Here is a 24,931-nt window from a genome sequence, read left to right as displayed (position 1 = left end):
CCGAGTGGCCTCCGCTACAGTGTTTCCCGACCCACATGCCAGCACTCTGATTCTTCCAAGCTCTGCTCCCTACTCTCCTGAGGAGCTCCAGTTGACTTTTCCCAGATCTTCTCACTCCCACTCAAAGCCAAAGGAGTCATGGTGGAGGCTATGGTCTGAATGTTTGTGTCCCAACAACCAGCACTATTCACGATAGCAAAGACTTGGAACCAACCCAAATGTCCATCAATGACAGACTGGATTAAGAAAATGTGGCACATATACACCATGGAATACTGTGCAGCCATTAAAAAGGATGAGTTCATGTCCTTTGTAGGGACATGGATGCAGCTGGAAACCATCATTCTCAGCAAACTATCACAAGAACAGAAAACCAAACACTGCATGTTCTCACTCACAGGTGGGAATTGAACAATGAGAACACTTGGACACAGGAAGGGGAACATCACACACCAGGGCCTGTCATGGGGTCGGGGGAGGGGGAAGGGATAGCATTAGGAGATATACCTAATGTAAATGACGAGTTAATGGGTGCAGCACACCAACATGGCACATGTTTACATATATAACAAACCTGCACGTTGTGCACATGTACCCTAGAAGTTAAAGTATAATAAATAAATAAATAAATACTAATCCCCTTAAGAGGTGAGCCCTTTGGGAGGTTCTGCTTTCATGAATGGGATTAGTGCCCTTATCAAAGAGATCCCAGAGAGATCCTTCACCTGTTCCACCATCTGAGGATACAAGAAGATGAAAGTCTATGAACCAGGAAGCAGGCCCTTACCAGACACCAAATCTGCCAGCATCTTGATCTTGGACTCCCTGAGAACAGTGAGAAATAAATCTCTCTTGTGTAGAAGCTGTCCTGTCTATCGTATTTTTTTACAGCAGCCCAAATGGACTCTGACAATGGGGGTGGCATGAGAGGTTGTCAGTCTTTCTCTGGCTAAATAGAACACCTTGTGGTTTATTTTGCTCCCAGGTAACCCCAAAATCATGTGGAAGCCCTTCTTCAGGGAACCCAGTATGAGCTTCTCTGAACTGGGGTTCTCAGACCCATGGGAGTGCCTATTCAGCACCTTCTCCTGATGGCTCACAGAGTTTTCAACCCTTGGGAAGCTGCAGAAGAGAATAGATCCCACACTGTCATCTCAGCTCTCTTGATGTCTCTCACTGTCTTCAAAGAGTCTTCCCCACTTCTTCTGTAGCCTGAGCACATACCCCACAGCCTGCTTACTCCACAACTTGGAGGAGTGGTTCTCAAATGGGGGTGTGCATCACCTGGAGAGCTCCTTGCAACACAGGTTGCTGGCTCCAACCCTGTTTCTGATTCAGTAGCTGTGGTCAGTAGGACAATGGTCTTTGATATGATTGGGGCCTATGTCCCCACCCAAATTTTATGTCAAATTGTAATGTCCATTGTTGGAGGTGGGGCCTGGTAGAAGGTGATTGGATTATGGGGGTGGATGTCCCCTTTGGTGCTGTTCTAGTGATAGTGCGTGAATTATTGTGAAATCTGGTTGTTTAAAACTGTGTATTACCTCCCCACCACTCTCTCTTCCTCCTGCTCTGGCCATGTGAATATGTGCCTGCTTCTCCTTCACCTTCTGCCATAATTGTACGTTTCCTGAGGCCTCCCTATCCATGCTTCCTGTACAGCCTGTGGAACTGTGAGCCAATGAAACCCCTTTTCTTTGTAAGTTATCTGGTCTCAGGTATTTCTTTATAGCAGTGCAAAAATGGACTAATACAGTTCTTAACAATGATAATGTTGCATGAATCCTCAAAGCCTGTGAATACGTTATCTTATGTGGCAAAAAGGACTTTGCAGTTGTGATTAAATTGAAGATCTTGACTTTGGGAGATTCCACTGGACTATCTGGGTAGGCCCGATATAATCAGGAGGGCCTTATGAGCAGAAGGCAGGAGAGTCTATCAGAAAAGATGTGACAATGGAAGAGGAGATTGGAGTGGTGCTGCCATAAGCAAAGGAATGCAGGCCTTTGGATGCTGGAAAAGGCAACAGAGGGAGTCTTCCCTGGAGTCTCCAGAATGAACACAGGTCTGCCAAACACTTGATTTTAACCACTGCATAATTGCTACTTTTTAAAAATTGAAGATGAACAAGTTCAGATTAAAAATTTTGCTCAACTCCACTATGTCCTAGGTGTGTGACTTTGGACAAGTTAACTTTCTAAGCCTGTTGTGTTATCTAAAAATTGTGATGAGAATAGCACCTACTTCATGGAGGTAATAGGGCTAGTAGGGTGTTAGTTGCTAAGGCGAGTAATAGGTTAATTATTCTTTTTCGAATGTTATCGAAACTAGTTGATTGGAAGTCAACTGTACTGATTATACTAAAAGAATAGGATCCTCATCAGTAGATAGAAATATATAGGAACAATCAGACCTACATCTACAAAGTGTCAATATCAGACAGCGGCTTCAAAGCCGAAATGGTGGTTGGATGTAAAGTGATGTAATAATTGGCGGATAAGGCAGATAAGGAGGAATGTTGATCCGATAATGACATGAAGTCCGTGGAAGCCTGTGGCAATAAAAAATGTTGAACCGTAGACACCATCAGAAATAGTAAAAGATATAAGACCCGTTTCAGAATTCTGACCTGCAAAACTGTAAGGTCATGCCTTTATACTGTATTAAGCTGCTACATACGTGGTAATTTGTTATAGCAGCCATAGGAATATAATACAGAATTGGGGTGGCTCCTGAGAATCTGCATTTCTAATAGTTTCAGGTGATGCCAATGATTCAGATCCAGGGATCACTCTTTGAGGACTGTTGGCTTTCAGGGAAGCACGCCATCCCCAGTGCTCTTCCAAACTTTGGACTATAAGCTAAACAAATCACTTGTTCTCTCAACAGTGCTGGAAGCATGCAAATAGAAGTGTTGGCTTCAACAACACTTGTCCCCAGAAAGTGCCTATTAGGGAAATCAACATTTAGACTGATTTTTTTTCTTTCCATTCTGCTCTGAAAGAATGGTGGAGAGCCACTGGGCTGTCACTATGACTAGCCATTAAAAACATATCGTGTTAGTATTTTATAAGTATTTATCTTGCTATATGGCTATTTATTTTCTCTGAGAGAAAATTGCAGAGCAGTGTCATGGTATATACTCTCAAGAAATCGCCAAGGAAAACAGAAAAAGAGTCTCCACATTCTGGAAAGAAAATGGAACAGAGAGGTTTGCAATGAACAAGGTATTCTGGTTCCCTTTATGCACCCTCTGCTCACCAACTCCTCCCCTTTTGCCACACCAAACTGACTTTGGCCATACCTCTATAATTATCTGACATTGCTCCCTTCCACTAAGCTCTTCCAGGTAATGATACTGACTTTTCCATCCCAGTATGCTCAGATGGGGGTAACAGTGATGGTTACTATGGGCCCTAAACCAGTCAGCCACATTCCCTAGATCTGCCAAGAGGTCTCCCGGGTTCTGTTTGAGATGGGAGACCTTATCCTATTGTCTCCAGAGTTCCTGGTAGAGGAAAAAAAGAGGAAGGAAGAGAACAAAGCCCTGATGATTTACCGTGAATCCAATACCTTGGGTGTAGTAGTTACAGAATATCAATGCACAGTCAGGAAGACTTGGAGGATCCATTAGACTGTTGCCCTTGCCATTTCTGCCTCCTCCTTCCCTTCCCTCTCTCTTTCCCCTCATCTCTCTCTGTCTCTTCTTCTTCTCTTGGCAGGCAGTGGAGTTCAACCCAGGATTTGAATTCTGGCCCTGCCTTTTGCTAGCGTGTGACAAGAAATCTCTCTGATTATATTAAGTAGGGGCAAAGATACCCACCTCAATTCTCTGATGTGAACTAGATGAAAGAATATCTGCAGTGTATCTGGTGCATAGTAGGAGCTCAATTAACATTCTCCATGAGGCTGTTGCTACTCTGCAGCCTTCTCACTACAAAGTATTATTCAATCAATGAATTTCACAGACAATGCAGAGTAGGAAACAACTTTAATGAGAAACCCAGTTTCCCTTTCAAGACTATGACATTCCCACTTCTTTGAGGTCTTCCATTGCCTAGGTGGCCTTCCTCTTATAGTCAGGCATGCTCAGAGCTCTGGGCATGGGCTCGTCTTTGCCAGAATTTCTTTCAATCAAGTAATTATATATGCCAATAGGCAAATAGAAAGCAAGACAGAGCCACAAGTAAGCGCCTTTCCCTGGCGTGTAATAGGCAAAGGGGCTCTTCGCTGAGATAGCATGCTGGATGTCCCGCAGCACCGGAGAGAAGTCCGTGCTGGCCTTCGAGTTGATGAGTAGGAGGAAATTCCTCTGCGATAAGATGTAGTCCTGGCCGTAGTCTTCCTGAACCTCAGCGGGTAGGTGGTCCAGAATGTCCTTCTCCAGCTTTTCCCACTTGTCACTCGTGCCTGCGATACCTGGGGCGAAAGGAAAGGAAGAGTCAGATCCTGGGAAGGCCAAAGAAGTCAGGGAGCAGGCACTCGTCTCTGTTGGGAAGGATGGGCCTTTGCAAATGCCACTTTATTTATTTATTTATTTATTTATTTATTTATTTATTTATTTATTTTTGTGAGACAGAGTCTTGCTCTGTCACTCAGGCTGGAGTGCAGTGGTGTGATCTCAACCCACTGCAACCTCTGCCTCCTGAGTTGAAGCGATTCTCCTGCCTCAGCCTCCTGAGTAGCTGGGATTACAGGCATCCACCACCATGCCCGGCTAATTTTTGTATTTTTAGTAGAGATGGGGTTTCGCCCTGTTGGCCAGGCTGGTCTTGAACTACTGACCTCAAGTGATCTGCCCACCTCGGTCTCTCAAAGTGCTGGAATTTCAGGTGTGAGCCACCATGCCCGGCCTGCAAATACCTTTTAAAATGTGTGCTTTATAACGGCATTTATTATCACTTCTAAACCTACATACAGAAAAGTGCACACATGATTGGATTTTTCCAAACTGGTAGCCCATGTGACCAGCAAACGGATCAAGAACAAAACAGGGCTGGGCGCAGTGACTCATATCTGTAATCTCAGCACTTTGGGAGGCCCAGGAAGGGGAATCACTTGAGCCTAGTAGTTCAAGATCAGCCTGGGCAACAGCGAGATCCCATCTCTAAAATATACACACACACACACACACACACACACACACATATACATAGACATGGACATATACACAGAAATTTAGCTGGGCACAATGGTGCTCACTTGTAGTACCAGCTATTCGAGAGACTGAGGCAGGAGGACCCTTGAGCCTACAAGTTGGAGGATGCAGTGAGCCGTTATATGACTGCACCACTGCACTCCAGCCTGGGCAACAGAGCTACACTCCAATTTTAAGAAAAGAAAAAGGGGGGGAAAAAAACAGAACAGGACCAGCCTTGAAAGTCTCTCCTCTCAGCCCACTTCTCAGTAACCATTTTCCTGATTAACAGGATAGATTCATTTTGGCTGGTTTTGAACATTATATAAATTGAATCATATGAATAGTACTCATCGTTTAGCATCAGCTTCTTTATTCAACATTATGTTATGTGTGTTGATTCTCCTTTCAGCATAGTATTCCATTGCATCAAAATGCCACGAATTATTTATCCGCTATACTGTGATGGACACTGTGCTTGTTTTCAACTGGGCCTTTACAAATGCTGCTGCCACAAACACTCATGTCTTTTGGTGACTATTACATGTATAATATATCATGTAATGTCTACAATATAATATATACTGTATATAATATAGTATATATACACTCATATAAACATATATACATATAATTTTTTCAATATAGAAGTAATGTCTACCTTTATATTTAAAATTAAATGCAGGATTTTAGGCTGGGCATGGTGGCTCATGCCTGCAATCCCAGCACTTTGGGAGGCCCAGGTAGGTGGATCACCTGAGGTCAGGAGTTCAAGACCAGCCTAGCCAACACAGTGAAACCCTGTCTCTACTAAAAAATACAAAAATTAGCTGGGTATTGTGGTGGGTACCTGGAATCCCAGCTACTTGGGAGGCTGAAGCAGGGAGAATTGCTTGAACCCAGGAGGCAGAGGTTACAGTGAGCTGAGATCATACCACTGCACTCCAGCCTGGGTGACAGAATGAGACTCCGTCTCAAAATATATAAACAAATAAATAAAATACAGAATTTTAAAAATTTAATCTATTTAGTAGATATACTTTTCATTGATGTTTTTAAAAATATATGAAATGTAATTTTAATATAATTTACACATATATTTAAATTTTAATACACAAATTACATATGATTAAGTATAAATATATATTTTAAATAAAGGCAATACCTGCTTATTATATAAAATTAAAGAATTTGTTTACTTTAAAATGTAGCAGCTCTGCCTCCTCATTATATAAAGTGAATAATAAGGAGATGTGCGTATTTTAAAAATTAATCTCCTCTACGGTAACTAACAGTTTTGTGTGCACTTCTACATTCCTTCCTTGTTCATTACAAACATACATACATGTAGAAGAATTTGATTTATTTTTTTAAACCAAGAAATAACAATAACAAAAAGGATCATACTATAGTATTTATATTTTCCATGAATTTGTTTTGACTTAGTAATAAATCACAGACCTCCCTTCTTGTCAATGTCTGTAGATTAAACCAGAGCAACAGAATTTCCCATTGAACAGCTTTTAGCCAACCACTTCCCTATCCAACGACCTTCCAGTTGTTCCTATAGGTTTCAGCATTGCAAGCGCTGCCGCAGTAAATAGACTTTCACGACCTATTCGTTTGTACTTTGGCTTTACTTCTGTAAGCAAGAGTCCTCAGAGTACAGCCTGGTCAAAGGCACGTTCATTTTGAATTTTAATAGCTACTGCCAGATTACTTTCCAAAAAGGTTGCAGTCTCCCACGCTCGCTCCTGCAAAGTGCTTGGTTGCTCAGATAGCTGTGGGGATGAACCCTTGCTAGCTTGGGTGACTCTTGGATATCAGGACTGCGGAGAAGGAGGGGTGCTTACTTGGAAATGTGGGCCAGTAAAATCCAGTTATACTCATGGAAATGCAAATGGAGTTTCAATTGCTCCTTTCTTTTCAGGAAGGCACACACTGTGCTTAAAGAAATGATTATCCTGACAATGACTCTGGAGGCTTTTAGGTCCTGAAAAACATGTTTTCGTGAGCTAGTATTCCTCCTGCTACCTCTCCCCGTCCCTGTCTTCATAGGCTGGGGGTTCCTTTTCCTTTCCACCTCCTCCTTCGCTAAACACCTCATGGACTTTCTGGCCACTCTTGTGGGTACCCTATCCAGAGTCCCCAAAGCTCTCTTTGAGAGTGACAAAACCATCAGTCTTTTGCCATCAGTCCATCATCATCTCCCACTTTTGACACACTCGCCCTACCCATCCATCCCATGCCACTTTGGTGCTACACACAATGAAGTTATTGATATGACCTGTATCAAAATCCCATCTCTGCCTCCCATCAGCTCTATGGCTTTGGAACTTCCTTAACTTCTCTGAGTCTCCATTTTCTCACTGCAAGATGGGGATATTATGATGCCTACTTCATAGGTGAGGATTAAGGGAGATAATGCACATAAAGCACTTAAAATCTGCTAATCTAGCATGCAGTATGATTTAGCTATCTTATTTCAGGGCACCAAAAAAATCTGGAATGTCTCTTAGAATGTCTTCAGAAGCTCCTTATCTGTGTCCCTACAGATTCCTTTTCTTGCCCCCACCTTCAAATAAGTATAAGTATGAAGTTTCATTCTCCAAACATGAGTTCTCTGCTTCTGCTCTTGGGCTTCTTGCCTTCAGAGAGCTCATCAAATAACTTTAAACTGGGGGCAGCCTGATTTAAAAGGAAGAACCCAGGCACTGCATCTTGGGATCTGATCTCGAATTTCCCACCATCACGGTGTATGTGGGGTACCAGATCCCCACCCTAGGGCATGTTATCCACCCCAGCTCAGCACCATCACCAGGAGAATAATGTCAGTGAAACCTGCTCCTCAAAGTTGTGGTGATTGGAGTATACATAGAAAGGATGGAGGTATAAATTGGAGCAATATTTTAGAAAACAGGTTGGTATGATTCAGTAAAGCTGAAGCCAGGAAAACTGTGATCTGGTCATTCTTTCAGAGGCATTTGAACCAGAGTAACTCCATCTTGAATAGGGGCTGGGTAAGATGAGAATGAGACCCGCTGGGCTGCCTTCCCTGGAGGTTCGGCATTCTTAATCACAGGATTAGCTAGGAGGTTGGCAGGATTGGTATCACAAGATACAAGTCATAATAACCCTGCTGATAAAACAGGATGTGGTAAAGCAGCCAACCAAAACCGACCAAAATCAAGACGGTGACAAAAGTGACCTCTGGTCATCCTCACTGCTCATTATATGCTACTTATAATGCATTACCATGCTAAAAGACACTCTCACCAGCGCCATGACAGTTTATAAATGCCATGGCAATGTCCAGAAGTTGCTCTGTATGGTCTAAAAGGGGGAGGAACCCACAGTTCCTGGTCATCCCTTCCACTTTCCCAGAAAACACACGAATAATTCACCCCTTGTCTAAAATATAATGAAGAAACAACTATAAGTATACTCAGTCAAGCAGTCAATGCTGCTGCTGTACCTAAGAAATAGGCATTCTTTTGTTCCTTTACTTTCTTGATAAACTTGCTTTCACTTTACTCTATGAACTCACCCCAAATTCTTTCTCATGCAAGATCCGAAAACCCTCTCTTGGGATCTGGATCAGGAGCCCTTTCCGGTAACAACTTCACTCTGGAGCATGTGTCATAGGAACAATTCAAGCACACAAAAAACAAAGTACATGTGCCAGAAAGTTCATAGCTGCATTGTTCATACTTGTTCAAACTAGAAGGGGCACAAACATGCCATCAACAGTAGAAAATCATGGCATATTCACAGAATACTACACAGCAATGAAATGAGTGGACTACAGCTACACACAGTGGAGATAAACTGTCAAATGAGAATGTTTAGTGAAGGAAGCCAGACACAAAAGGATACATACATATTGATTCCATTCAAAGCGCAGAAGCAGTTAAAGTCAAATGCTATTGATTGGGATGGATATAACTCTACAAAGAAAAGCAAATCAATGATCATTACAAAAAGTAAGAGGCGATTACCTATTGGGTGGTTGGAGAGGGCTGTGATGGTAGAGGATCGTGTAGGGGCTTCTGGGTGTTGGTAATGTTTTATTTTTTTTATCTGGGTGTTAAGTACAAGAGTGTTTATAATAATTTTTTGAACCATGTGTGTATAATGCTTTTTTCTGTTTATGTATTTCTCGATTTTAAAATATAAGATCAACATCAGTAAAGAATGTATGGTAAGTGGGTATCCCAGTGCCTGGTAAGAACAGCTCTCCAGAACTACTATACATAGCAATTATGTTGAATCTCCAAAATCATAACTTAACTGCAGGATTGCTCTCTCGTCTAAACGGAATTTTACATCTGTGTGTTGGAATTCTCTTTGGGCTCTGTCACCAAACCCTCAATCCTCCTGCCAGATTCAAAATCAAATTCACCGTTTCCCTCTTCCACCAGCTGTCAACCAGCTTTCCTCTCTCTGTAACCCAGTCTCTCAGTCCAACCAGGACATTTGGCTTCACCTCTGACCCATCTCTCTTCTCTATCACCTCTCCTCAATTCTCCTCCCCACCCAAGGAGTCCCCAAGTGGGTAACCCCTCTCAAGACTTCATCTTCTCTGCATTTTTATCGCTCCAGTCCTGCCTCTCATCCTGGTGACCCATTTCCCTTTCTCTGGGTCTCTGTCCCTTTCTCTGAGTCTTGTACCCCCTCTACAACCTTAGGAGGTTCTCAGCTACCAAGTGTTTCAAGCCAAGATTTCAATGTTTCTGTATAGATTTTATCTTTTGGATTTGGGATAACATTCAAACCTTTAGGGTTTGTTCTTTAGTGTGTTTAGCAATACCTTCCAGTCTGTGGTCTTTTATTAGACATACTTTTTATATCTTCACTTGAATCATCAATGAAATGTTTGATGGCCCGTAACTAAAGACTGAGCCTTGGGGTAGGCTGCCTCTGCCCAGAATTCAGATATGCAGGGAGGTGAGTGGAGAGAATGGCCATCTCTGCTTGGAGTGGAGGGGAGGTGGGTCATATTCTTTAGAGGGAAGGAGAAAAATATTGTTTCTGAAATATAAAGAAGCTGGGGAAGGAAACCTTCTTGGCCAATGGAAACAAAAGACTAATAAATGTTACTCCAGGTATCTGCTCAAACTTTTAGATGAAAATAAGCGCTCAAGCTAAATAAAGAAATCTCATATGAAACTAATGGATTATATATTGTTAAACAGGTTTGGGTGGGGCAATGAAAATAATCAAATTTGGTGAGAGTCAGTTAGGGATCATTTTTGAGCTGCGTTCCCAAAGACCAAATACAACTCTACCAACGAGGAAGGGAGTGTGTGTCCTAGAAGGGACCTGCTCAGAGCAGGCACCAGGGGACCAGGGTTCTAACCCAGTGTGGCCTCTGCTTGCTGATGACTTATGAGCCAATGCATTTCCTTTGTGAAAGGAAGCAGGGGTGAAGCCATACATGGAAAGCCTGACACTTAGAAGAGGCCCACCCATCCCAAGTCCTGCTGGGTGGACCCTGAGAGCTGGAGAACTCTGTACACATGACAATCCCATCCCAACCCCTTGCACTAAGAGACTTAACCAAACTCCAGCGCCGTTTCTAACAGTATAAGGCCCTGTCCCTTGGATGACACCAGTCCCTCACTAAAATACCTGCCTGAGAAGGATCAGCCTTGCCAGAAAATTTTACTATTTGTTCTAGCCAACACATCCCTGAGAGGTCCCTGACTTCCCTTTCCTGAAATACTTACTAAAAAAGAACTTTAAATTGTAAATATATAGCTCTTGCAATGCAGAAGCATTTCTCTCCAGGATCTGAGAGCCATTCCTTTGGAATTGAATCATGCAGAAAGATCAGACCTCTGTTTCTCAGTCTCTGTGGGAAGACAGAATCTGGACTTCCTTTATTGTCAAGCTGGCCCCTCTGCATGGACACTGATGGACCCTTATGCTTTTTCACTAATCTGACTTACTGAGCCCCACTTTCCCCTCTCCCTCATTCTCCTTTTGAAATATTTAAAACACCTTTGCACAAATCAAAATGGAGCTTAGCTCTTTCCCCTACAGTCAGCAGTTACTGAATCAAACCTGTTTTCACCACTTTAACTGATGTCTGGCTGTGCTCATCTTTGACAACACTGAGGGGTTCAATGTGCGCTCTGTCAGACCAAGAGGACCTTCAGGGTTCCTTTCAGAATGAACATCACAGGTTCTTGGGCTCAGAAACCTACTTGTTCGGAAGCCTCCAGGTTGGATGGAAACAACTTTAATTCCCCACTTGGAAAGCTCGATTCTCATAATTGATGAGAACATGGTCACAGCCGCCTTTGATGAGCTATAAGATGCCAACTTTGCCATTGGGGCCCCTCCTATGGGAATAAAGAGAGAAAAAGAAGTAAAGTTAGATATGTTCATTTGTTCATCCAATAAATATTTAATCGGCATCTACTGTATGCCAGGAACTGGTATCAGTGACTTGGGCAGACAAAGGCAGACAAGGGCCCCTGAGCCCAGGTGAGCAATGTTCTTGCTCATTCCCACAGAGTAGCTTCATTTGCTTCTGCCCTCCTTGGTCCCCTATTGCAGCTGGTAGGATGACAAACCAAGTTGAAGGCTCAATCTTGCCCAACTCCTAAGCAAAATGTAATTTAGGGCTGGCTGCGGTGGCTCACGCCTGTAATCTCAACACTGTGGGAAGCCGAAGTGGGTGGATCCCCTGAGGTCAGGAGTTCGAGACCAACCCGGCCGACATGGTGAAGCTCCGTCTCTACTAAAAATACAAAAATTTGCCGGGTGTGGTGATGCATACCTGTAATCCCAGCTACTCATGAGACTGAGACATAAGAATCACTTGGACCCCAGAGGGCAGAGGTTACAGTGAGCTGGGATCACGCCACTGCACTCCAGCCTGGTGACAGAGTGAAACTCCGTCTCAAAAAAAAAAAAAAAAAAGTAATTTAGGTAAGATGAAGAGCATCTACTGACCAGGCCCTGATCTTCTAGCCTGACCAACCTGCCTTCTGAGGTTCCTGGTAAACATATCTTTTTCAGGGGAGGAGAGTCCACTATTCAACCTACTACAACACCTATAGTTGAACCGATTGGGCTCAATACTTGTTGCAATGAGGAATAATGTGCATCATGGGGAATGGTGGGGCATCTCTGTAAGAGGGTGTGAGAAAGGACTTATTCTAGGGCTAGAGCAGATGCTCTGTATCCCACCTAAATCGTATTTAGCTCAGAAGTTGGTTAGATTGAGCCTTAAACTGAGTTTGTCACTGGACCAGCTATAAGGAAGTAATGGAAGGCAAGACCAAAGGAAGCCAGGAAAGGGAGTGATCTACTTGGAATAAGAGTCTCTGCAGATGTCATTGAGGCAAGGATCTCTACAAAAGACCATCCTGGACTATGATGGGCCCTAAATCTCATTAATGATGCATGTCCTTATCAGAGACAGAAAAAGAGAAGACACAAAGGAGAAGGCCATGTGAAGATGGAAGCAGAGATTGGGGTTGTGTCGCACAAGCCAAGGCACATCTAGGGCCACCAGTAGCTGAAACAGGCGAGGACAGATTCTCTCCCAGACTCTCAAGAAGGAGCACAGCCCTGCTAACACTTGGTTTAGACATCTGGCTTCCAGAACTATGAAAGAATAAATTTCTGATGTTTTAAGCCACTCCGTTTGTGGTGATTTGTGACAGCAGCCCTAGACTATGAATTGAGGTGCATTCCTGGTGGTCCTCAGCAGGAAGACACTGAAGTTATGAAGGAGCAAAGACAGTGAGAGCTCACAGTGCCTCATGAAGTCTCATAGGAAGACTAGACCCATAACAACAGGGCTCCCAGTCTTGGCAAAGATTTCCCAAGTCAAAGAAGCATCCACTGGGTGAATAGACAAGCAAACTGTGGTCCAGCCATATAATGGAACACAACTTAGCCATCGAAGGAAATGAGCTTGATACATGTAACAACATGGATGTCTCAAAACAATTATGGACAGTCAGAGAGCCAAACAAAAAGGGTGTGTATTCTTTGGTATAATTCCCTTCATGTAAAGTTCTAGGAAACGCAAATTAATCTCTAGTAAAACAGATCAGTGGTGACCTGAAAGGTGGGGGTGCTATGAACATTGTGCCCACCCCCATCAAAACTCATATTTTGAAGCCCAAACTCCTAGTGTGATGGTATTTGGAGATGGGGCCTTTGGAAGGTAATTAAGTCCTGAGGGTGGAGCCCTCGTGATGAGAGGGATTAGTGCCCTTTTAAGAAGAGATACCATTGAGCTTATTTATAATCTCTCTCAGACAACTGATGAGCTAGTAATTTGTTGTCTCTCAGACAATTGGTGAGCTAGTAAACTCCTCTTCCATTTTTGGTTTAAGCTAAGTTGGAGTTTGGCCCTGTCACTTAAAACAAAAGGTCCCAAGGCTTAACTGATGTAATTTTAACACAATGTCTGGCATCAAGCAGGGTCTCATTAAACTGGTTAATCTTGCCACAGATGGCCAGCGGATTTTTATGTAAGTGATTTATACTTTCATGAAATCTTAGTGTTTGAAATCCAACTCCTATCTATTACTAGTAAGAGAGGCCAAAGAGGTTAAAGCAACTTGTTCAAAGTCACAGTGTGGGCTGTGTGGCAACCCCAGTTTATGGGGTTAGCCAGAGTTCTCACTTCTCCATGACCTTTACAGATGATGAAGGTTGGTCAGATAGAAGGCAAACAGGTGAGCAGAGGAGCCAACACTGACTGCATTCAAATCCTAGCTTGACCATTGATTAGCCACCTGTTATCAGGAGAGTCACTTTATATTTGGCCTCTGCCTTTTTATTTGCAAATGAAGAATAGTGATAGTACAAGCATCATAGGATCGTTGTGAAAGTTAAATTAATAATATATTAGAATAGTGCCTGATTCACAATAGCAAAGACTTGGAATCAACCCAAATGTCCATCAGTGACAGACTGGATTAAGAAAATGTGGCACATATACACCATGGAATACTATGCAGCCATAAAAAAGGATGAGTTTGCGTCCTTTGTAGGGACATGGATGCAGCTGGAAACCATCATTCTTAGCAAACTATCACAAGAAGAGAAAACCAAACACCGCATGTTCTCACTCATAGGTGGGAACTGAACAATGAGCTCACTTGGACTCGGGAAGGGGAACATCACACACTGGGGCCTATCATGGGGAGGGGGGAGGGGGGAGGGATTGCACTGGGGAGTTATACCTGATATAAATGATGAATTGATGGGTGCTGACGAGTTGATGGGTGCAGCACACCAACATGGCACATGTATACATATGTAACAAACCTGCACGTTATGCACATGTACCCTAGAACTTAAAGTATAATAAAAAAAAAAAAAAAGAATAGTGCCTGGCACAAAGTAAGCTCCATATAAGGGCTTCCTAGTATTAGTGGTACTCAGGCTTTTCAAAATAATATCTTAATAGCCCAAAAGGCTCCATATGTTCATGGTTTCTCAGAGTAATAAGTGCACCTGCTTCAGAATCTCCAGCAGCTGTTGTTTATTATGTAGATTACTGAGAGCCACCCTGGACCCACTGAATCAGAATCTACACTTAATACTTATTCAAGCAATCTTTTGAATATTACATCTTGAACTATTGCATTAGGGTTTTGTCACATATTTGTGCACATGAGCTTTCGTGATAATGCACTGCCTTATGGATAAGTGCTGTGGTTTGAATGTGTCCCTCCAAAAGCGTACGTTGAAACTTAATCCCCAATGCAACACCTCCCCAGTGTTAGGAGGTGGGGTGTACCAAGAGGTGATTAGGCCTTGAGGATGGGATGAATGGATTAATGCCATTATCTTGAGAGTGGGTTCATCATAAAAGGGGGAGTTTGGCCCCCTTTTACTCTCTTTCTCTTTCTCATTCTCTCTTGCCCTTCTACCTTTTGCTGTGGAACAACATAGCAAAAGACCCTCATGAGATGCCACCCCTTTGATCTTGGACTGCCCAGCCTCTAGAACCAAGAGCCAATCAATTTCTGTTCATTATAAATTACCCAGTCTGTGGTATCCTGTTATAGCAACACAAAACAGACTAAGACAATGACTATGACATATGAAGTTTGTTTGAGAGTAGATCATATACTACATTAACAATCTAAACAAAAAGCATGCTTTGAATCAAACATTTAAGACTCATTTATCTTTTGCATTATTTTGAATGCTGCAAGAACTGCCAATATTAGACCATGTCTTACCTATGAAATGGTAGTATTATATGGTTCAACCTCATAGATCCAATCTTGCTGTTAATGCTTAAGATGACGTAAGATGAGATAAATATAGGTGTCCAAGGTTGCTGATTAAGAGCCACTGTGCCTCAAGGCTTTCTGACCTTACATACCCCTTCATTGTCTGTCCAGTTACAGCCTTTAATTTTTTAATTTAACTTTTAATTTTATCAAGGTAAAAACACTTAATATGAGTTCTACCTTCGTAACAATTTTTTTAAGTGTGAAATACAGCATTGTTAACTACTGGCACAATGTTGTATAGCAGATCCATGTAACTTATTCCTCTTGCATTACTCAGACACTTGGAATAACCTAATATTAGGTAACTTAAGAGAACACTCCTTGTTATTCACTTAATGTGTGTGTTTCCAAAAAATTCCTATCTCAAAGCCCTAATCCTCAGGATAGCTGTATTTGGAAATGAGGACTCTAAAAAAGTAAAGTTAAATGAGATCAGAAAGATGAGGCCCCTGATCCAACAGAATTAGTGTCCTTGTAAGAAGAGACACCAGATACTTCACACTCTCTCCTTGAACACGCACCAAGGAAGGGTTATGTGAGGACACAGCAAGAAGGTAGCTGTCTGTAAACCAGGAATAAAGCCCTCACCAGAAAACCAACCATGCTGGCATTTTGATCTGGTACTTCTAAACTGCATAACTGTGAGAAAATAAATTTATGTCCTTTAGGCCACCCGATTCATGATATTTTATTGTGGCAGTCTGAGCAGACTAACATACGTAGTCAACAACAGGACCTGTCTTAACCAATAAGGTACAGAACTATGGACTCTTCCCGCTCTTCCTAGACCTGGACTGCATACTTGCTATCCTTACTTAGCGTGGGCATGAAAATCATCCCCTCTTCTAAGTCATATTCCCCCACATGCCTCTGTGAACTATTCAGTCAATTTGTTCCCTGCGCTGTGTTCCCTTACCTGGCAAGGGAATAAATTCAGCATTCATTTTGTTGATTATTCTGGTGGTCATTTTCTTTCCTTTACATTGTGGTATATTGTTGACAGTGGGCTAAAAATAAGGGATTTGAAGTTATCATTCTGAAGCTTACGAAAGAATTGTGGAGACCCTGTCTCTCCCCACCGTATGTGTACTTAGCATCATGTTTTCAAGGTTCATTCATGTTGTAGCATGTATCAGTACTTCACTCTTTGTAAAGCTGAAAACTATTCCTTTATATGGATATGCCACATTTTATTTATCCAGTGACCCGTTTATGTCTACTTGAATTGTTTATACCTTTGGCTATTACGAATAATGTTGCTATGCCCATCTATGTACAAGTTTTTGTTTGAACACCTGTTTTCTATCTCTTACATATACACCTAGGAGTAGAATTGCTAGGTCACACAGTAATTCTAAGTTTAACTTACTGAGGAACTGCCAAATGTTTTCCACATGCACTGAACCATTTTATATTTCTACCAGTAGTATAAGAGGGTTCCAGTTTCTCCACATTCTCACCAACATGTGTTTTTTCTGTGTTTTATTATTATTATTATAGCCATCTTAGGGTGTATGTTATATGATGGTGGTTTTTCATTATAGCCATCTTAGGAGGTATGTTATCTTATTGAGGTTTGATTTCCAGCCATTGTGTATTTAGAAGGCCTCTGGTGATTCTGATGCAGCTAAAGCTTGAAAATGTGGTCTGGGGATTAGTACCACCAACATCACTCAGGAACTAGTTATAGATTTGCAGAATGTTAGGCCCCACCCAGACCAATCCAGTCAGATTCTACCTTTTAGCAAGATCTCCAAGTGATGCCCACATATGTCAGTATTGAGAAGCAATGGAGTAAGAGACAGCCCTAAATTGCCAACACTTCCTAATTACCATTTAAACAGACCAGAGTTAGGGTTTGTATTTTATGCCCCTGCTTATCTTACATGTTCTTGCTTAACAGCCTGGAAAAGTAGAAAGCACATAGTACTTGGAGTAAAACAGACCCTGGTTCAAATCCTGAGTTTATCACTTACCAGCTATACAAACTTGGGTTACAGAGTGCTTGATCTAGAAAATTAATTAATATCTGCATTCTGTGGATGTTAGAATGGACATCTTGGACACCTATATTTATTTCATCTTATGTCATCTTAAACATTAATGGTAAGGTTGGATCTTTGAGATTAAACCATACAATACTGCCATTTCATAGGTAAGACATGGTCTAATATTGGCAGTTCTTGCAGGGTTCAAATTACATGTAGGCATGTAAATCTCTCACACAACCCAGCACAAGGAAGTTCACTCAGTCTTGCTCTACCCACCTTCCCCCTTGTCCCACAAGCGCCCTGCAGAGTGTCAGGGAAGAAAATCTCAGCCTTGGCTTCCTGTTTTGCCACTGAGCAACTGAGGGACTGGCTGAATGACTTGCCAAATGATTCTTTTAAGGCAGCTCGCTCAGCAAGGAAAAGTCCAGGAATTATCCCACAGTCTGGACTGAGACAGAACTCAAGGCTGAAACTGTGAACTCCATTAGATCCTTTAATTTGTAGACTTGTAAGAATCTCTAAGATTGCTTGCTTTGGTGTAAAGTAATTTTGATGTATTTTAAACAGCTTGGGCTGGACTCAGTAGCTCATGCCTATGATCCCAACACAATGGGAGGCCAAGACAAGATGATTGTTTGAAGCCAGGAGTTCAAGACCATCCTAGGCAACACAGTGAGACCCCATGGCAAAATAAATAAGCAGATGTGATGGCATATGCCTGTATTCCCAGCTACTCAGGAAAGTGAAGTGGGATTATTGCTTGAGCCCAGGAGTTCAAGGTTATATAAGCTACAATCATGCCACTGCACTCCAGCCTGGGCAACAGAGGGAGATCTGTTTCAGAGGGCTTTATTTTCAACTCTTCTTATTCAAGCATAGCATGAGGGCCTGAAAAAGGTTTTGGGCCTCAGACAGAACAATTTTCCAACTGTCCTTTTTACCATTAGAGTTGTTTCCCACTTCCTCTAATCCTAGGTTAAAAAAATAAAAATATGAAAACTAAAAAAAAACAACAACAAAAAAAAACAGCTTGACGTGGCAGACAACTGTGATTACTGTCTCTCAGTGGAGAGGTCCCTTTGACTGGGGTACTTCCTATATACCAGTGACTGTGCTAAGCACTCAGAACCCGCGGTGCATTTAAATCTGCAGTCAAGATCAGAGGTTTTCAGTTGGGGGTGATTTTGTACCCCAGTGATCATGGGAAATATCTGAAGATGTGTCACAACTAGGAGTGGGTGCTACTATTGTCTAATGGGTCAGGGACACATATGCCGTTAATACTCCATAATGCACAGGACAGTCCCCCTAGAGAAAGAATTCTCCCCACCAAAATGCCAGTAGTGCCAAGGTTGAGAAATATTGCCCTGGACTCAGGTGCTACATGACCATCATTTGAAGATAGAGACAGACAAGTAAGGTAACCTGACCCAGGTCACCCAGCTAGTAATCAAAGAGCAAGATTTAAGCCAAAATGACACAAAATCTCTGAGGCCTGGGTCATTTTAGAAGGGCTGGTTTTCAAGCATAACATGCAATTGCACACGAGTGTTTACGCAAACATTTCTGAAGAGGAAAACTGGCGCTTTTAGGCCTCTCAAACAAAAGATTTTCCAACTGCCCTTTGTACCGTCAGAGTTGCCTCCCGTGCCTCTGATCCTTGGTTAAATATTTATCTAACTGGCTTGCTGGGATTTATGTTAAAGAGCTATGATATTTGTGTGGGAGGGATAATCAACATGTTATTACAATGGGGACAAGTCTCCTGTCAGCTGCTGCCCCAGATCCTCGTGGTTGATGGTTTTTGGGTTGCCAATGCTACTGGGCCATTCACTGCATGCCAAGCTCAAGGCTGATGCTTAAACATGCGTTATTTCATCTCATCTCTCCATGGTCCCCAGAAGAAGCAAATACTATTATCCTCATCTTAAAATGAGGAGGCTGCAACTCAGAGGTTCAGAACTGTTCCCAAGGTCATGCAGTTGTCATTGGTAAAGACAGGATTAAAACCCGGGCAGTCTGTCTTCATTCTGCTTGCCTGGCACCCTAGAAGATTCTTACCTGTATTCCTACATGATGTATCTTACTCTTTCCCTTTCGTGTTCCTTTCTTTAGGGATGGAATATGTAGGAGGGAAGGACATCGGAGGGAAGGACATGGTTGACTCTAGATTGTATTTCTTAGAGAAGAACTTAAAGAAGTAATGTTTCTCCCCATCCCACTCTTGGAACTTCCCACCCGTAGGAGTGTATTGAGAAGACATGGGTTATGTTGACTTTATTTCCACACAAGAATGGGAGTTAGACTGGAACAAGCATCTAACAGTGGAGCTAGCAGAAAGCAAAAAATGGCCAATAAGGTACCACTGGGAAGAGCATCTGAGACCCTTTGGTCTTGTGTTTGATGTGGTGGTAACATATGGTTACACTGAGTCACCAAGGAAGGAGGTGGCTTAGTGAGTCAGAATATGAAACTCAAGTTCAAATTCAAGTTCTAGCTTACAGACCAGTCACTGAATCCTTCTGACTTTGGTTTTTATAACTGCAAAATGAGGATAGCAACATTAGAGAGGTTATTGGGGTCATATACCTGAGAGCATTCAACAAATGCCTGAAATGTAGTGGATCCTTCATAATAACTCTTAATATTTATTAGATATCTACTATATGCCAAGCACTGTTCTGAGTGTTTTAACATCAGCTCTAAATGTATTTAATGGTCACAGCTGTCACAGGAGGTAGATTCTAGTGTTATCCTCAGGAACCTCATTTTAAAAAACGAAAACACTAAAGTGTAGAGAGTTTAAGTGACTTTCCCAAGGACACAGAAAGTGATAGAAATAATAGCTAACCCTTACATAAAATTTACAGTGTCCACACAAAAACTTGCACAAAAAATATTCAGAGAAGCATTGTTCATAATAGCCCAGAATTGGAAAGAACCTAAATGTCCATCAACTGATGAATGGATTTTTAAAATGTGGTTATACTTATATGCATATTCAAAAAGCTGCAAAGAACCCTATTGAGGAGAACGTTTTGGGAGTTTCAACTTTCAGACAAACATCCTTTTAAGCAATGTGTACGTTCAAACTCTGGCTGCCTCTGCCCAAATGAGAGGCACATGGAACTTCTCACTGAGGCTGGACAACCAGGTAGAAGGTCAGGAGAGGGCGTGGAAATTCTGCCTGATAGAGACAGCAAGGAGAGTAAGAAGTGGCCAGTGGGCACAGGGAACTGAGCAGTCTTTAACAGAAAATGAAGGAGCCAAACTTTAATGGATTAATGAGGTTGTCGAGAAGTAGAGGCTGCAAGTCACCTAGCTTTTGAAGGAGCTCAGGGGAAAAGGGTAAAAGAAGCTCTCACCGTTCAGCTCCCACTTACAAGTGAGGACATGCGGTATTTGGTTTTCTGTGCCTGCGTTAGGTTGCTAAGGATAATGGATTCCAGCTCCATCCATGTCCCTGCAAAGGATGTGATCTCATTCCTTTTTATGCCTGCATAGTATTCCATGCTGTATATGTACCACATTTTCTTTAATCTATCATCGATGGGCATTTGGGTTGATTCCATGTCTTTGCTATTGTGAATAGGGCTGCAATGGAAAATACATGTACCTCAGAATTTAAAATTAAAATTAAAAAATAAACAAGTACGGGGCAGTATCCATTAATAAAAATAATAACTCACAGCCTTCAGGGAAGACATACTACACATGAGCATCTATGCTAAGAACTTTATGAGAATTATTTGATTTAAGCCTCAGAACGCCCCTATGTGGTCTTATTTCCTCCTCTTATTCATCCACTCTTATTGCCTTTATGGGGACAAAAGTGGAGCTTAGAGAGGCTATAGGACCTCGGGTTTTCCAGGAGTGTCACCCAACCAGGAAGTGGAGAGGAGAGCCCCGCCCTCCTGGCTCCCAGCCCAGCTCAAGGAGAAAAGGATTGAGAGTCTGGGGAGGAATCATTCTTAGAACATAGCCTGGGGTAGAATGAAAGGCCCAGGGAGAGAGAAGGAGTTAGTCGGGAGGAAGAAGGAGGAAAGGCTGAAGAGGAGAATGAGTGACAACAGAAGGAACGAGGAGAAGTTAGGGAAGTTCATGCGGGACAGCTTCAGTTTGTTTGTGAGAGTTCCAGAGAGGAGGGGAATAGAGCAGAGAAATGAACAGCAAACACGATTTGCAATAATTTTTTCTTCTATTCTGCACACCTCTTGCCTTCCAAGGAGGGCAGATCCAATGGAAGTGTTTAGTTTATTGAGCAGCTAAGAGTAGGTGGATGTGATATGAACGTGTGGTTATGGGGGAAGGAAGGAGAGGGAAAGATAAGGAAAGAAACCGCGGAGATTTGGGAGCCAGGAAGGACAGGGAGGGGGAAGTAACCAGGTGAGGTGGCTGGCAACTGAACATCTTCGGAAGGAGGAAAAAAAAAAAATCTAAAGGGAATTTGCATTAAATGGTGCTTTGTGGTATATGGAATCTCCAGTAAAATCTGCATTTTCTGGAGTTGGCTCTGCCTTTTTGGAATGCGATAAAGTGCTAAGTGTTCCTTCAACATGGTGTAAAGAATGAGGAGAAAGTGTTCATGGAGACCTGAATTACATAAGATTGGGAGGAATGAAGTTTAAATTTGAGGGAAAAAAGAAAAATGTTTGGAATCGGTAATTAGGTGCATGTGATTTGTTGTAAATCAGAGCTCGTTTAAAGTCAAACCAGACACATTATTTTCCCACAGCTGCTATAATAAATTACTACAAACCTAGCAGTTTAAACATTACAAATTTATTATCTTATGATAAAATCAAGGAGTCAGCAGGGTCATGCTCCTTCTGGAGGCTCTCGGGGAGAACTAGTTCCCTTAACTTTTCCAGCTTCTAGAAGCCACCTGCATTCCTTGGTTTCTGGCCCCTTCCTCCATCTTCAAAGCCAGCTGGGTACCATCTTCCAGTTTCTCTCTGACTCTGACCCTCATGCCTGTTTCTTATAAGGACCCTTGTGATTGCATCAGATCCATCCAGAATATCCAGGATAACCTCCTCATCTCAAGATCCTTCACTCAATCACACGAGCACAGTCCCATTTGCCATGTGAGGTAACAGGCTCACAGGTTGCAGACACTGAGACCTGTATGTCTCTGAGGACCCATTATTCTACCTCCCAGACCAGCTGCCTACTCGCAGCAGACTGAGATAGTTTCTTCACGGTTATTTACTCTGCAGCAACGAATAACTGGAACTGAGTCATCAATTCCAGCTCAGTTTTTCCTGTCTGGTGCAAAGTTCCATGATAAATCTATGCCACCAAAATTCTTGTCATTCAGAAGGTGACAGAGCTGCCAGACTCAAGACAATCTGGTGGGTCAGGGCAACCACGTGCTTCTTCTGGAACCCTTATTAGTGACTGACTGCCTCTCTGCCTCCATGCACCTTGCTTCAAAGTGAAAATAACAGCAATGAACTCCCAAATAAGCACGTTTTCCAAAATTGCTATTACATTAATTTTGCCAAAGATATATCAACAAGTCAGTATCACATTAGATGTTAATTTCTGTGGATTTGTTGGTTATATATTGCCTTTTACACATACTTTGACTTTTCTAATCCTTGCGTTACATTCTAGTTTTTTCTTTTCCAGTTCAAAATCTTTTCTATTGTTTCACAAAACTCTCCAGTAAGTGCTAGAGAGTCTCTTACTGTGTTCTCTGCTGAATTCCCCTGTTCCTTATCAATTACAGTGTTATGGACTGAATGGTTCCCCCCACCACACAGAAAAGTTTATATGTTGCAGTCCTAACCTCCAGTGTCTTGGAACGTGACTGTATTTGAAGATAGAACCTTTAAAAAGATGATTATGGTTAAATGGGATCATAGGAGTGGGGCCCTAATTCAGTATGACTGCCATTCTTATAAGAAGAGGAAGAGACACCAGGAGTGCAACAGACAGAGAGATGACCATGTGAGGACACAACAAAAAGGTGGTCATCTGAAAGCCAAGAAGAGAGAGCTCAGGAGAAACCAACCCTGCCGACAACTTGGTCTTGGACTTCCAGCCTCCAGAACTATGAGAAAAAAAATTTCTGTTTTTTTAAGACACCCTGTCTATTGTATTTTCTTATGGTAGCCCTAGCAAACTAACACAGAGGAAAACTGATCGTTTCAGAGCTTTGTTTCTTTAATTTTTAATATTTTGTGGTTACATAGTCAGTGTATATATTTATGGGCTACATGAGATGTTTTGATACAAGTATGCAATGCATAACAATCACTTGAGGGCAAATGGGGTCTCCATCACCTTAAGCGTTTATCCTTTGTGTTACACACAATCCAGTTATACTCTTTTAGTTATTTTTAAATGTACAATTAAATTATTATTGACTATTGTCACTCTGTTGTGCTATCAAATACTAGATCTTACTCATTCTTTCTAACTATTTTTTGTACCCATTAACCATTCCTACCGCTCCCTCCTTAGTTCTCTCTACTACTCTTCCCAGCCTCTGGTAACCATCATTCTGCTCTATCTCCATGAGTTCAATTTAGCTCCCACAAATAAATGAGAACATGTGAAGTTTGTCTTTATGCTCATTATGTTATTTCACTTAATATAATGACTTCCAGTTCCATCCACGTTATTGCAAATGACAATATCTCATTCTTTTATATGGCTGAATAGGACTCCACTGTATGTATATGTACCACATTTTCTTTATCCACTCATCTGTTGATGGACATTTAGGTGACTTTCAAATGTTGGCTATAGTGAACAGTGCTGCAACACACATAGGAGTGCAGATATCTTTTTGATATATTGATTTCCTTTCTTGTGGGGTACATACCTAGCAGTGGAATTGCTGGATAATATGGCAGCTCTATTTTTAGAGCTGTTCTCCATAGCAGTTGTACTAACTTACACAGCCACCAACAGTGTACAAGGGTTCTCTTTCTCCACATCCTTACCAGCATTTGCTACTGCCTCACTTTTGGATGAAAGTCATTTTTCCTGGGGTGAGATCATATCTCGTTGTAATTTTGATTTGCATTTCTCTGATGATCAATGATATTGAGCACCTTTTCATATGCTTGTTTGCTATTTGTATGTCTTGTCTTCTTTTGGGAAATGTCTGTTCAGATCTTTTGTACATTTTAAGTGAGATTATTTGATTTTTTCCCTGTAGAGTTGTTTGAGCTCCTTATATTTTCTGGTTATTAAGTCCTTGTCAAAGGGGTAGTTTGCAAATATTTTCTCCCATTCTGTGGGTTGTCTCTTCACTTTGTTGATTGTATCCTTTGCTGTGCAGAAGCTTTTTAACTTGATGTGATCTCATTTGCCTGTGCTTGTTGGGTGTTACTCAAGAAACTTTGCCAATTCCAATGTCCTGGAGAGTTTCCCTAATGTTTTCTTATAGTACAATAGTTTCATAGTTTGAGGTCTTAGATTTAAGTATCGAATCCATTTTGATATGATTTTTTCATATGGTGAGAGACAGGGATCTAGTTTCATTCTTTTGCATATGGATATCCAGT

The 24,931-nt window shown here is 41.9% G+C and overlaps 1 protein-coding gene across 1 annotated transcript in view; it reads right to left on the bottom strand.

Annotated features, from left to right (window-relative positions):
* Nucleotides 1-3,976: 3,976 nt before the first annotated feature.
* The window catches only part of HSD17B2 (hydroxysteroid 17-beta dehydrogenase 2), a 64,304-nt gene continuing 43,349 nt past the window's right edge, over nt 3,977-24,931 (bottom strand). The window contains exons 4-5 of the mRNA XM_023226846.2: nt 11,347-11,484; nt 3,977-4,419 (exon numbers count right to left, since the gene is read on the bottom strand). Coding sequence (XP_023082614.1) covers nt 4,058-4,419; nt 11,347-11,484 — 500 coding nt within the window. The 3' untranslated portion in view covers nt 3,977-4,057. The remainder of the gene's footprint in view (nt 4,420-11,346; nt 11,485-24,931) is intronic.

This window comes from Piliocolobus tephrosceles, chromosome 17 (genome assembly GCF_002776525.5).
Source record: "Piliocolobus tephrosceles isolate RC106 chromosome 17, ASM277652v3, whole genome shotgun sequence".
NCBI lineage: Eukaryota > Metazoa > Chordata > Mammalia > Primates > Cercopithecidae > Piliocolobus > Piliocolobus tephrosceles.
Note: the sequence above shows the minus strand (reverse complement) of the source record. Positions and strands in the feature narration are given on the sequence as shown.